Source organism: Urocitellus parryii (genome assembly GCF_045843805.1).
Source record: "Urocitellus parryii isolate mUroPar1 chromosome 12 unlocalized genomic scaffold, mUroPar1.hap1 SUPER_12_unloc_3, whole genome shotgun sequence".
NCBI classification, from domain to species: Eukaryota; Metazoa; Chordata; class Mammalia; order Rodentia; family Sciuridae; genus Urocitellus; species Urocitellus parryii.
The window spans coordinates 731,869-745,025 of NW_027551760.1; the positions used below are offsets into that span (position 1 = coordinate 731,869).

The following is a 13,157-nucleotide window of genomic DNA, read 5'->3' on the forward strand; positions in this document are numbered from 1 at the left end:
GGGGGGGGGCGAAAGAAGCGGGGCAGGGAGAAAGAAGAAAAAACAGGGAGGGAGGGAGGAAAGATAGATCATTGATTGGCTGAGGATGGGAGGAGGTAGGATGAGAGGAAGAGGAAGGGCCTGAGGGAACTTTTGGGGAATGACAGATGTGACAGATATATTTATTATCTTGATCATGATGATGGTTTTATGGGTATGTACATATTTAAAAATATATCAGATGACACATTTTAATATGTGCAATTCATTGTACAGCAACTGTATCCCAATAAAGCTATACCAAGACAAAGCAGAATTCAGGTTCAGTCACTCCTCAGACAGTAGTAGATGTAGTCAGTGACCAGCAATGGCAGGAAGAGAGCCCCACAGGCACTCTGTGCCTCCTGCTGAAGTCACTTTGCTAAATAATTGCTCCCAGTCTGGTCAAGCCTCTGGATAGGGAAATGGGGAAGTAGGGTGAGATATGAACCCCCCTGGAAATGCAATCTAGACTGGAGAATACCAGGTACAACTACTGTTTCCTTAACTGATAAATTGTAAGCTAAAGAAAAAAAAATTTAAGGGAACCAATGGAATAAGAAACCTAAGCTGCACATTTGCTAACTGCAATGAATGGATCTGGTTTGGATCCTGATTTGAACAAACTTTGAAGAATTCTGGCCGGGCATGGTGGTGCATGCCTGTAATCCCAGTGGCTCAGGAGCCTGAGGCAGGAGGAACAAAGTTCAAAGCCAGTCTCAGCAATGAGAGCAATGAGGACCTAGGCAACTCAGTGAGACCCTGTCTCTAAATAAAATACAAAAAGGGCTGGGGATGTGGCTCCGTGGTTAAGCACCCCTGGGTTTAATCCCTGGTACCAAAAAAAAAAAAAAAAAAAATTTGAACTTCAGCATCCATATGCAATATTTGGTGTGCAATGAAACAATATTTGGACATTACTGAATTATAACTCTTTATAAAAATTATGGGGGCCTGTTGTTTTAGACAGAACTACTACACTGGGTCCAAAGAGACTAGACTAAATATCAAAATGAGTCACCCATGCTGAAGTTCCATCACTTCAATTGTTGTGTGACCTTCAGACAATCAGGAGAATGAGAGCCAGATTCCCGAACCAGGTACATCTGTACAATAACGAACTTCCTCTGCTTTATTCCTTACGAAAAGGAACTTGTTGTTAAGCAATCAGTTATTTTCCTATTGTTCTGTCCGCCTGTCCTTGCCTTATAAGCCAAAGAACTTTGTGATGACCAATCTGCCTTTCTATTTTGTTATTTTGGAGAGGGGGTGGTAGGAACTGAACCCAGAGCCTCATGCTTACCAGGCAGATACTCTTCCACTGAGCTATATACTTTATTTTGAGGTAGGGTCTTGCTAAATTGCCCACGCTGGCCGTGAACTGGCCTAGCCTCATGAGTCTCTGGGATTACAGGCGTGCACTCCCGCCCCTGGCTTGTTTCTGGGTCTTTGTTTTTTCCAGTCATTCTCTGTCCATAAAACCAACTTCTTCTGCTTGGCCTGTTATTCTGTTTTATGCAATCAAGCGTTGCTCCATTCTAGAATCTCAAAATAAAGCCTCTTTGACAGATCTAAGAAGTTATCTGTTGTTTATCTAAGATTCAAATATAACCAGGCATCCTGTATTTAACCTAGCACCAACCCCCTCCTGATATTCCTGGATTTTGAGGTTCTGATTTTAACCCTCCCTGACTGTGTGAACTCCTCTCTCAGTTTGTGTCTTTTCAAATTACATTGTTGTCCTCTGTCCTCACAGGCAGCAATCTTTCTTTGGGTTTCTCCAACACTTAACGTTGGCCGTTCTGTTTCTCCAGCAACCAGTTACCTGGACGCAGACATGTGTCTACAGTATCATGGGTTTGGGTAACTCAAGATGGCGCCCAGTACTTCCCTGTTATCTAATTTAATCCTCACAATGACCTTGCAGTTTGGGTCTATTATTATTCCCATTTTACAGACAAGGAAGTAGAAGCTCAGAGTAATTGGTCTAAGCCACCCAGTTGATAGGTGGATCCAAGCCTGGATCTTTCCTTTCCCCTAGGCTTGGGCGTGGAGCCCAGAGAGGGTCTGGGCAATGGTTTGACCAAGCCTGCAATTTGATATGCTGGACTCACTTGGAATCTCCCGATCTCTGCTTTGGATCGTGGCAATGCTGAGTTCACCACCTGCAAGGAGGGTTTCCAGAAAGATCTTAATTATTCACAGCTTCGATTTCCCCCATCCCCTGTGGAAGCAATAGGAAGGACAGATTCAGGGTCCCCAGGATTTAAGGAATGATTCCTAACGGACAATGCTTACACATTTTTTTTTGTTTTTGTTTTTTCCTCGTTTACTTTACAAAGGAACCCTGTTCTATTTCATGGATCAGAAAGGCCAACTCAAAGCAAGGGGTTGCGCAGACTTTCTGCACTACATCTCATCACGATTGTTTCTGTGTCTAGTTCCCAAGAACATGTAACCGTTTCCAGGGGACAAGTCTCCTTGCTTTCCTCAGGTGTGTGATAAACTCTCTCCATTGGGAGCAGCTCCCTCTGGTTGGAGAATGGATTAGGCCTCTGGTGACCTGAGAATCCCAACACATGGAAGTGTTACCTGTTTGCCACAGCCCACCCCCCCTCAAACCTGCCTGTTAGCCATCCCTGACATTTGTTGAATGAATAACTGAATGGGAAATTTGGGCTGCCATGGGGGCAAAGAAGATGGTGGAGAGGCTTCTTTGGGGTCAGAAAGACAATTTCAGGTGACCCTGGCTCTAAGGGCATGGGCTAGGACTGAAATGCTTCTCAGGATTGAGGTGGGACAAGAAAATGGAGCCATTTCGCTGGGGACCAGTTTGGCTCCTCACCTGGATTAGGATGACCTCATCGAAGAACTTTGCTGGAATCTCATGGAAATTCTGGAAGAAAATCTGGGAGGCAGAGAGAATTGGTAGGGGGTAGGGTGGAACCATGTTTCTCCCTCCACTTCCTCAAGGACCCAATAAACCCGAAACTCTGGAATACTGTGCTTCTTTCCCCCAACTTCAAGCATTTCAATGACTTTCAGTTTAAGACCACCTCACGTTCCTCCAGTAACACAGGACTCCTGGACTCCCAGAGGGCTTTCCATCCAGGTAAAGGGAAAGGTTCTCCTAGCCAGCCAGCTGCCCTGATGTTGTGGTTTGGATATGAGGTGTCCCCAGAAACTCCTGTGTTAATGCAGGGATGTTCGGTGATGAAGTGATTGGGTTGTGACAGTTGTAACCTAACCGGTCCATCCGAGTTTGAATGGTCTTTGTAGGCTGGTAGGGTGCGCCTGGAGGAGGTGGGTCATGGGTGTGCCCGGAAGGATTGCAATTGCTTTTGGGTTCAAGTGCTGTGCCCACCCCCACCAGACCATCAGCTCCTCAAAGGCAAGGCTCCAAATGATCGTGCTCTATACTCTCAATGCCCAGCACAGTGCTTGGCCCTCAGTACCTGCTCAGTAAATGCTTGTAGGAGACCTACTTGAAGACACCCTAGATAAGAAGCAAGCGTTTCCTGCAGGAAACGCCCACCTCCTGCCTGGCCCAATTGCCTGACCTGCCCCGCTCAGCCTACCTCATTGAAGAAAGGGTTGTTTCCCATCTTCACCCGCGTGTGATGCTGGTGGCCCGCAATGGTCACCTTTGTTATGGCCTTGATGTTATTGCCCATGAGCTGTCGCCCTTCAAACACCTTCACCCGCACCTACAGAGGAAAGCACAGAGGAGGGAGATGTTGGGGGCCCAGCTCCCCTCCCCCTACAGGGACTCTTCTTTCAGTCGCTGTGATAAGCAGCATTTAGGTGCTGTGGATAGAGAGAGACTCCAAGGGGAATGGCTAGGAGCAGCTGGACTCGAGGCAGCCGTGGGTCAGCAAGGTCCCAGGTCACTTAGATTTTTTTAAAGCAAGTGTATGACATGATGATCAGACATCTTTGAAAGACCATGATAACTAAAATACAGGGGGGTTAGGAGTGCAGCTCAGCGGTGGAGTAGTTTCCTAGCATATACAAGGTGCTGGGTTCAGAAAGCAAATAAAGAACAGGTAGGAGGGGCTGGGGATGTGGCTCAAGCAGTAGCTCGCTCGCCTGGCATGCGTGTGGCCTGGGTTTGATCCTCAGCACCACATACAAACAAAGATGTTGTGTCCGCCAAAAACTGAAAAATAAATATTAAAGAATTCTCTCTCTCTCTCTCTCTCTCTCTCTCAAAAAAAAAAAAAAAACTGTTAAAAAAAAAAAAAAGAACAGGTAGGAGGAGGCTATCTGACGGTGCAGTTCAGGGAAGTGATAGTCATGCGCCATGCAGGGAATGGGCATGGGAAGGGAGAAGTGGGGCAATGGGTGATAGGAAGAGCTAGGATTTGGCCATGACCTGAATGTGGGAAGAGAGGAAAAGTCAAGTTCGGACCTCCTGGGCAGGTGGCATGCTGGAAACAGGCAGAACCCTGGCAGCAATGTTGGGCCGCAGGCTATGGATCAGAGTGGGGTTAGTGAGGCATGGATGGGCTTCTGGAATTCACATGGCTCTGCAGACCTTCCCCTGCGCCCCCTCACACCCTGCTCAGCCTTTTCCCCCCTGCACAGTTTGATTTGACCTTGTAGGATTCTCACTGGTTTAGCCAACAATCCAAGGACTTGGAAGGGCAGGTCCATGCCCTCTGCCTCCCAGCATCTATGGGGGCCTGTGGGGCGCACACTGGGCCCCTCCTCCTGCCTCACCAGGTCGGCTTCAGTCCCAGCCACAGGCAGACATTCCTAGAAAGCCCCCTGGAGGAGCAGGGCATGTGATGAGGTTCTCAGGACCTGAAGCTGGGTCTGACCATGACCTCATGAAGGGGAGGGGCTGGCTGGGAGCATGGTGAAGACGTCAGTGGGTCACATGGACTTTCACCCTGGAGAGTCCTCACCTGAAAGTGCTGAGGCTTTGAGGACAGGACCACTGGTGTGGTGGCGCCAGGAACCATCAGCTTCTGACGGGCCGCCTCTTTCATAGTTATGCCCAAGACGTCTTCCTTTTCTAGAGAAGCCGTCCAGGGAGGGCGCAGAGGCTGGAGCTCAGGAGGGGGGCAGAGCCATTTCCCCCTTTCATCACTCTGCCCCCCACCATGACCAGCCACTGACTAAAAATATGGCCAAGACTCCTTAATAGGGGCACATGTGCTCCCCAGAACACTTCCAGGGACCCCTCCCACCCTCAGTAACTGTGATCCCTAGACCCAACTCTTCACAATGGGGGTCTCTTGGAAATGGTCATCCCTGTACCCCCTATGCCCACTGAAGGCTGGGCCTTTGTTTGAAGATGACAAGTGGACACACGAGGAGTCAGATGGCCTTCGCCAGATGTCTGGATGCGACCACCAGATCTGTATGGCTTCCAGGGACCGTAACCTGATCACAATCCTTCTGAAAGCCTCAAGGGTTGGGTGTCAAAGGTTCCAAAAAGCCCATCTAGCTGTGCTGGGAGAAGCCCCGGGGAAGGACAAACCTGTCCTCTCAAAGTCCTCTTGGGTCATATGGAACACCTGTAGGTTGATGGTGCACTGCAAAGCAAAGGCAGGGGCTGGTCATCCAGACCCTGGACCCTCCCAGGCTGGCCGGGCTCTCAGCCAATCCTCTGGAGGGGAGTGACCATGATGCCCCTGATAGGGGGCCACACCTGGTGCAGTCGGGGTGCAGGGAAGACATAAACTGGAGAGGAGAGAGCAATGGAGGACACTGGGAGAATAAAGGAGCCACACAGCGGTGGCAATGGCAGCAAGAAGGTGGGGAGGAGAGGGAGAGGTGACGGGGCGTCCATCAGGAACCATCTCTCCCCCTCGCTTAGCATCTCTGGCCTCCTACAAAGACCTCCTCATGGACCTCCTGCTTCCAGAGGACCTCGCCACCCAAGCGGCTTCACATCATCACCAAGATGGCTTGCTCACCTCCCCAAGGGCCTGAGCCATCAGAGGAAGGCCACCACTCAACAGTGCAGACCACAGGGCCCTTTCACTTGGCCACCCCCTGCTTCAGCTCTGCCACCTCACCTTCTCCCCCAACTACATGCTCAAAGTATAGGCAGCCCCTGTCCATGAACCTGCCTCTTCCCCACACACTGAGGCCCCAGCCTGGTTTTCCTTCTTTTCCTGCCCACTGGGAAAAGGAATGCTCTTCTGAGAGACATAATATCCAAATAGATGAAGCCACACCACACATAAAAATAAAACTCTGACCGCAATCTGCAGCAACCTACGCAGGCAACTAATCCATTATCTACAGCAACCGGCCCAGGAAGGCAGCCTCCATGAAGTCCGACTTGTAGGAAGTCCGACCCCTGTCTCTAACAACAATCCAGGAAGCCGGGCGATGACCACCAGCCTCCAATGGCCAGGACTGGATGAATAACAACCTGACCGCTGCCCTAATTTTTGTCCCTATTCACAACTTAGGACCAAGTAGAGAAATAGGCTCCCCAAACCAATCACAGAGGATGCTGGGATTCTAGTTAGCCAGTCTCTGGTTTCCATGTAACATCTCCACTCAGGTACACTCGGAGCCTACCATTTCCCCACTAAGAAGCTTTCCCGCTCCCCTGCTACCTTCAAGTGTCTGCTAAAACTCCAATTTTGGCCGGGCACCATGGTGCACCCCTGTAATTCCAGTGGCTCAGGAGGCTGAGGCAGGAGGATAGCGAGTTCAAAGCCAGCCCCAGCCATGGCAAGGTGCTAAGCAACTCAGTGAGACCCTGTCTCTAAAGAAAATACAAAATAGGGCTGGGGATGTGGCTCAGTGTCGAGTGCCCGTGAGGTCCATCCCTGGTAACCCTTTCCCTAATTAAAAAAATCAACTCAATTTTTCATCCCAGTGCTAACTCTCAGGACAATCTATTGATCTTTCTCAATGGATGGATGGAAGGGGAGCTGCCAGGTGGACGGCAGGGTGGGGGAATCGGCAGACAATGGCAGTGGGCTCCCTGCTGGAGTGCAGAAGCTCAGCTCTACTAGTTGCTCCAATTCCCCGAGCTGCCCTGCCGTGGCCTTCCTGGGCCTGAGTCACCTCTGTGGGCTCCATGGAATGGTTGAGCAGGACCAGGTCCTTCACAAAAAGGACCTCGCGGGATTTTTTCTCCAATGACTTGAGCAGTACCGTGGCCAAACCAATGAACCTGGGGAAGGAAGGAGCAGGGGTGAGAGCCAATCCAGGGGACAGCGTCTCCTGTAGGAAAGGCCTTAGCTGGGATGGTTTCCTCTCAGGGACTGAAGAACCACCCAGGGAAACAGGGGATCCACCAGAAGGCGCAGGGCTCTCCTCGCTCTGGGGCTCCCAAGGCAAGGAACTGCTGATTGGGCTAAGAGTGAGCGAGCACCTGACTGAAGCTGAGCCCATCAGATTCTCTGAACTGCCATAACTTCACTCCCAAGGGGTTGTCCCTCTGGGTTGGGCATTAGAAGGGACCTGGTTAGGAAGCCAGGCTTTATTTAGCCAGAGAGAAGAAGGAAGGGGAGGCCCATAGCTTCAGAAGGCCAGAGCTGTTGCTGGAAGCCCAAGTTCCCATCCTAACCACCTTGTTCCAGGCCCCACCCCCTTTCCTCCCTGACTGGCTGAAGTGAGCTCCGTCCTTGCAGCAGAATGAGGGTGAGAGGTGAGAGGTGAGATGGATCTGCTGCTGCTGCTCTGGTCAGGGAGCCAGGCTCCACACACCTCTCTCTCTCTCTCTCTCTCTCTCTGCCTCACCTTTCTTTCTTTGATGGGGTCATGTCCCGAAGGATGATTTGCAGGAAGGAGTCTTTTTCCAGGGGGCGATTCCAGAGGTACCATACCAGGGCCTGTGGAGGGCATGGAGAGGTCAGCGTCCTTCCTTTGCCCTCCCCATCACATCCTCCTAAGAAGGGAGGGAAGGCTGGGGACAGGGGCTGGTACCATATTTCCCCAAAACTTGGAGCTTCCCTCATGTCGATTTCCTGAGATGGCATTTGCTGTCTTGCCCAAAGGACAGGGTGTCCCATCTGGGTTCCTTGGCTTGAACTGGGAAGCTGTGTTAGGAGTTCAGGAGCTTGGGGGAGGGGCAGCAAGAATGGATGAAAGAGGACAGGGGGGTCCTACACGGGGATCCTTGTCTCTGCATCAGACTTCTAGACACACGTATCTGTGGATTGGTTGGATCAGTGGATGGGCCCTACCACGGTCAATCCCGGAGCTGGGAAGAAGCACTAAGAAAGCCGTGGGAATATAACCTTGTCAGATTGGAGATGCCTCGGCCTCGGGAAAGCCCGTGAGGCTCCCTGTTTGCTCCCCAGGCCTCTGAGCACCTGCCTGGACCCCACCATTGTCCCCCCTTGCCATTGGGGTCAGTGAGTGATTCCTCTTCTGGGCTTGCCCTGGGTGTCTACCTCATTCCATATGGGGTCATTCCCTTCTGTCACATGAGTTCTTTTCTTCACATCTGCAGAGACACCAAGGGGCCAGCATTGGTCCTAGGAAATATTTCAATGTCTGGGCTTGATGGGGTCAAGGGACATAGCACATTGTAAGGACTTTTCCCATCTACTTCTGCAAGTGTGAGAGGGCATTGACTGTGTGTGTGTGTGTGTTTTTTTGTTTTTTTTGGCAGGAGGCAGGGGGCAGGGGAGGATGTTTAGAAATTTCTCACTTTATCACCCTGTATGACAGATAATGCTTTGTCCCTTTCATTTTCTTCCTAAATCCTTCATTCCCAGCGTCTTCCAGTCAAGTGGGCCAGTGTGGCTCATTCTGGTCAATTGGGTACAAGAGCCATATTCACAACTGCCAGGCTGGGTTCCCAAAATCTGCATGTGAGTCTCCATTCTCCTCTCCCCCTCACCCTATGGCCACCTGCAGAGTGGTGACTTCACACCCACAAGGGACAAGCAGCGGATCCCCCACTGGGTCCTGTCATGCAAGAGACCCCCCTGACCAGCACCATCCACACAGGACTTGGTGTGAGTAAGAGGTAAACTTTTGTTGTTATGCACTGAGACTCAAGGTTTATTTTATTTATTTTTAGTTGTAGATGGAAACAATACCTTTATTTATTTTTATGTGGTGCTGAGGATTGAACTCCGCACACCACATGTGGGAGGCAAGTGCCCTAATGTAAGGCAAGTGCCCTACCATTGAGCCACCACCCCAGCCCCTCATAGTTTATTTATAATCAGGGCAAAGGTAGAGCACCCTAAGACATCCTGAGACATCTGTAAATGGGCTGAATGCTCTTTACCCACTAAAATCCCTCTCCCCCAGAAATTTCTTAATTGAAGACAGTCAATAATCCTGCAAAAGAATTTTTAAAATGATAAATTACTTTGAGCATCTTCTCAAGGAAAGAATGTGAATGCGTGTGTGTGTGTGTGTGTGTGTGTGTGTGTGTGTGTTTCTATGAGCCAGGGGTGCAGGGAACTGGGTGGTATGCAGGGAAGATGCTGAGAAGGACAGGATGAAAGGAATAAAATAGTAAATATAGCCAGGTGTGGTGGCGCAGGCCTGTAATCCCAGCAGCTTGGAAGGCTGAGGCAGGAGGATTGTGAGATCAAGGCCAGCCTCAGCAACTTAGCAAGGCCCTTAGTAACTCAGTGAGTCCTGTCTCTAAATACAATATAAAAAGGGCTGAGGATGTGATTCAGTGGTTAAGCACCCCTGGATTCAATTCCCAGTACCAAACCAAACATTGAATATAAATAGGACTGGGCATAGTGGTGCACACCTATAATCTGAGCTGCTTGGGAGGCTGAAGCAGGAGGATCGCGAGTTCAAAGCCAGTCTCATTAACTTAGAGAGACGTAAGCAACTTAGGGAGACCCTGTCTCAAAATAAAATATATAAATAAAAAAGGAGTTGGGATGTGGCTCAGTGGTTAAGTGCCCCTGGTTTCAATTCCTGGTACCAAAAAAAGAACAAATAGGAACTTGTAAAGTTTGTGGGTATATCTATGAGTGAACCCAGGGTTCTGGGTTTTAGGCTTTTTTTTTTTGTATCAGACATTGAACTCAGAAGCACTCAACCACTGAGCCACATCCCCAGCCTTTATGTAGAGACAGGGTCTCACTACATTGCTTAGCACCTCGCTTTTTGCTGAGGCTGGCTTTGAACTTTCGATCCTCCTGTCTCAGCCTCCTGAGTCGCTGGGATGACAGGCATGCAACCCCATGCCCAGGGGTTTTCAGCATTTTTGTTAGATATATTTCTAGAAGGAGGAGAATGGTGCCTTTGTGATATGATGGGGGAGAGGGCTTTAGTCAGGGAGAGGAGTTGCAAGTCTCTGCCTGGCTAATTCTAAAATTAACCAATCAGGGCAAATAGTATTGACCCCCCTGAACACCTCTATGATCCTGCACACTGGATACAGCATCTTTTGTGAGTCCATGGTACCAAGTATCGGTCTCTGAATATTGTCATGTTCAACAAGCATGGTTTTACAGACCAGAAAAAAAATATTAAAGGAATTTCATTCTTTGCTTTTCTAGGAACTACTATTATCCCTAAGTATCCTGGGAAATTGGTTCTGGGACCTCCTATGGATATCCAGGTCAGTGGATTCTCAAGTCCCTATATAAAATGGTGTAGTATTTTCCTATAACCTACACACATCTTCCTGTATATATTTTTTTCTTTCTTTTTTTTTTTTTTTTTTGTGGGGCTAGAGTCAAACCTAGGGCTTGGTGCATTCTGGGCAAGTGCTCTGCCACCAAGCTATATCCCCAGTCCTTTTTTTTGATCCAGGGATTGAACCCAGGGGTGCTTAACCATAAGCCACATCCCCAGCCCTGTTTATTTTTTATTTTGAGACAGGGTCTCTAAATTGCTTAGAGCCTTGCTAAATTGCTGAGGCTGGCTTTGAACTTGTGATCCTCCTGCCTCAGACTTCTGAGTAGCTGGGATTATAGGCATCCATCACAATGCCCAGCTTATCTTTCTTTCTTTGAACCTCAGTTTATGGCACAGCCCTAGTTCTTTTTTTTTTTTAATTTAAAATATTTATTTTTTTGTAGTTGTACACAATAACTTTATTTTATTTATTTTTATGTAGTGCTAAGGATCGAACCCAGGGCCTTGCACATGTGAGGCAAGCACTCTACCTCTGAGCCACAACCCCAGTGCCACAGTCCTAGTTCTTGGAAGAAAGTTGAAAAGTATTACTCTTCTTCCTTTCCCATAACCATTCCCTGGAAAAACTAGGCAGAGAAGTCCTAATGAAAGAAATAATGGCAAGAAAGGTGACAGGGTTTTTTGGTTTGGTTGATTTTTTTTTTTTTTTTTTTTTTTTGTACTTAGGATTGAACCCAGGGGTGCATAACCACTGAGCTATATCCTCAGCCCTATTTATTTTATTATTTTTTTAAATTTTGAGACAGGGCCTTGCTAAATTGCTGAGGCTGGTTTTGAACTTGTGATCCTCCTTCCTCAGCCTCCCAAGCTGCTGGGATTATAGGTGTGTGCCAACACACCAGGTTTTTTTTTTTTTTTTTTTCAGTGCTGGGGATCAAACCCAGAGCTCTATTTACTAGGCAAGAGTTCTACCACTGAACTACATCCCCAGCCTTTACATGGTAGCTTTTGAAGGTGCTGGATAGGGTCCATCTCATCATGGGTCACCTAGCGTACCTTTTACATAGTAAGATACCAATAAATGTGTTTTTTTTCACTAATGCATGTGGCCTCTTGGGGCTCCTCTTTCCCTCTGGACCCTGGCTCTCACCTCTGAAGTAAACGGTCAGGCAGGGTTTGGGCGGTGGAGTTAGGGGTGGTTCAATCTTGGCAGACCCCACAAAAAGCCGCAGCATCTTGGATACCTCTGTCTTCCTCTCCTTTCTTCTTTAGCACTACAGCTTCCTTCTTGGGGTGCCTTAGTCCCTCTGGGGCGAGTGGAACTTAGCAACAAAGGGGATGTCACAGAGGTGAAGAGTTCTTGGTTCTGGGGAAGAATCTCTAGAAATAGGGGAGGGCAGAGTAACAGAGTACCTATCAAGTGAGTGGCTTAAGGGACTGAGCCTCCAACCAACAAAGTAATCTGTCTGCTTTGACATTCCCTCTTTCCTTTCCCTTTCTTCCTACTCTTGCTGTACTTTTGACTTGAAGATTAGGCATATGAGAAATGTTTTCTCTGTATAAACAAGTAGTCTGGGGTGAATCAGTGAATAATTTAGATGAGAAGCTAAAAGAAATGAGGCCATCAGGGCTGAGATAGTGGCGCACACCTGTAATCCCAGTTGCCTAGGAGGCTGAGGCAGGAGGAAAGCAAGTTCAAGGCCACCTTGGGCAATTGAGTCAAAACTCTGTCTCAAAAAAACAAAAGGCTGTGAATGCCTAGCGTGTGTGAAGTCCTGGGATCCATCCCTTGGACTGGGCCTGGGAGAAGTGAGGCCATCAGAGAAAAGGCTTGAAAAATCAAGGACTGTCTCTGTGAGGTCTCATGGAGAAGCAAAACATTTAGACCTTTTTTCTAAAGGAAACCTAAGTTTGGACATGAGTTCTTCAATAGAGGGAAATCAGCTTTTTTTTTTTGAACCAGGGATTGAACCCAGAGGCACTGAATCACTGAGCCACATCCCCAGCACCCTGTCTTTTTTTTTTTTAATATTATATTTAGAGACAGGGTTTCGCTAAGTTGCATAGGACCTCACTAAATTGGTGAGACTAGCCTTGAACTCATGATTCTCCTGCCTCAGCCTCCTGAGCCATTGGGATTACAGGTGTGCACCACCACATCCTGCTAAGCCATCACAGAACTGGTGGCTGTCATTGCTGCTCTTTAGGTCTTTGTGTGAGGATGGAGCTGGGTCATTTGCTCCTGTTGTCCCCATTAGGTAAGGCCTTTTCTGGGTTGGCTTCAAACATTGTATAAGTTACTTCTGATCCAATCAATGGTCAGGATAAGGAATCAATGAATATTTTAAAAGTGTACCTTATAACTAATGAATATTTTAAAAGAGAAAGGGTTTAGGAAAATCAAGGACTAATAACATAATAAGCATACTATTATTATGCATTCTGAAAGAGGCATGGCATTCAAAGACTGAAAGCTGAATGTTTGATCACGGTGCTCAGTTATTTTCCAGTGCAGCAGATGTAAAAGGAAAAAGTATGCCCTGGTAGTTTTTCTTGAACTCTAAACACAATGCAATGCTTTTTTTTTTTTTTCT

The 13,157-nt window shown here is 48.1% G+C and overlaps 1 protein-coding gene across 1 annotated transcript in view; it reads right to left on the reverse strand.

Annotated features, from left to right (window-relative positions):
• Fer1l5 (fer-1 like family member 5) overlaps positions 1–11,798 on the reverse strand; it is a 53,059-nt gene extending 41,261 nt beyond the window's left edge. The window contains exons 1-9 of the mRNA XM_026414076.2: positions 11,714–11,798; positions 8,391–8,443; positions 7,735–7,826; positions 7,057–7,165; positions 5,507–5,561; positions 4,929–5,038; positions 3,597–3,725; positions 2,864–2,926; positions 2,133–2,183 (exon numbers count right to left, since the gene is read on the reverse strand). Of these exons, the coding sequence (XP_026269861.2) occupies positions 2,133–2,183; positions 2,864–2,926; positions 3,597–3,725; positions 4,929–5,038; positions 5,507–5,561; positions 7,057–7,165; positions 7,735–7,826; positions 8,391–8,443; positions 11,714–11,798 (747 nt within the window). The remainder of the gene's footprint in view (positions 1–2,132; positions 2,184–2,863; positions 2,927–3,596; positions 3,726–4,928; positions 5,039–5,506; positions 5,562–7,056; positions 7,166–7,734; positions 7,827–8,390; positions 8,444–11,713) is intronic.
• Between the last annotated feature and the right edge of the window lie 1,359 nt (positions 11,799–13,157).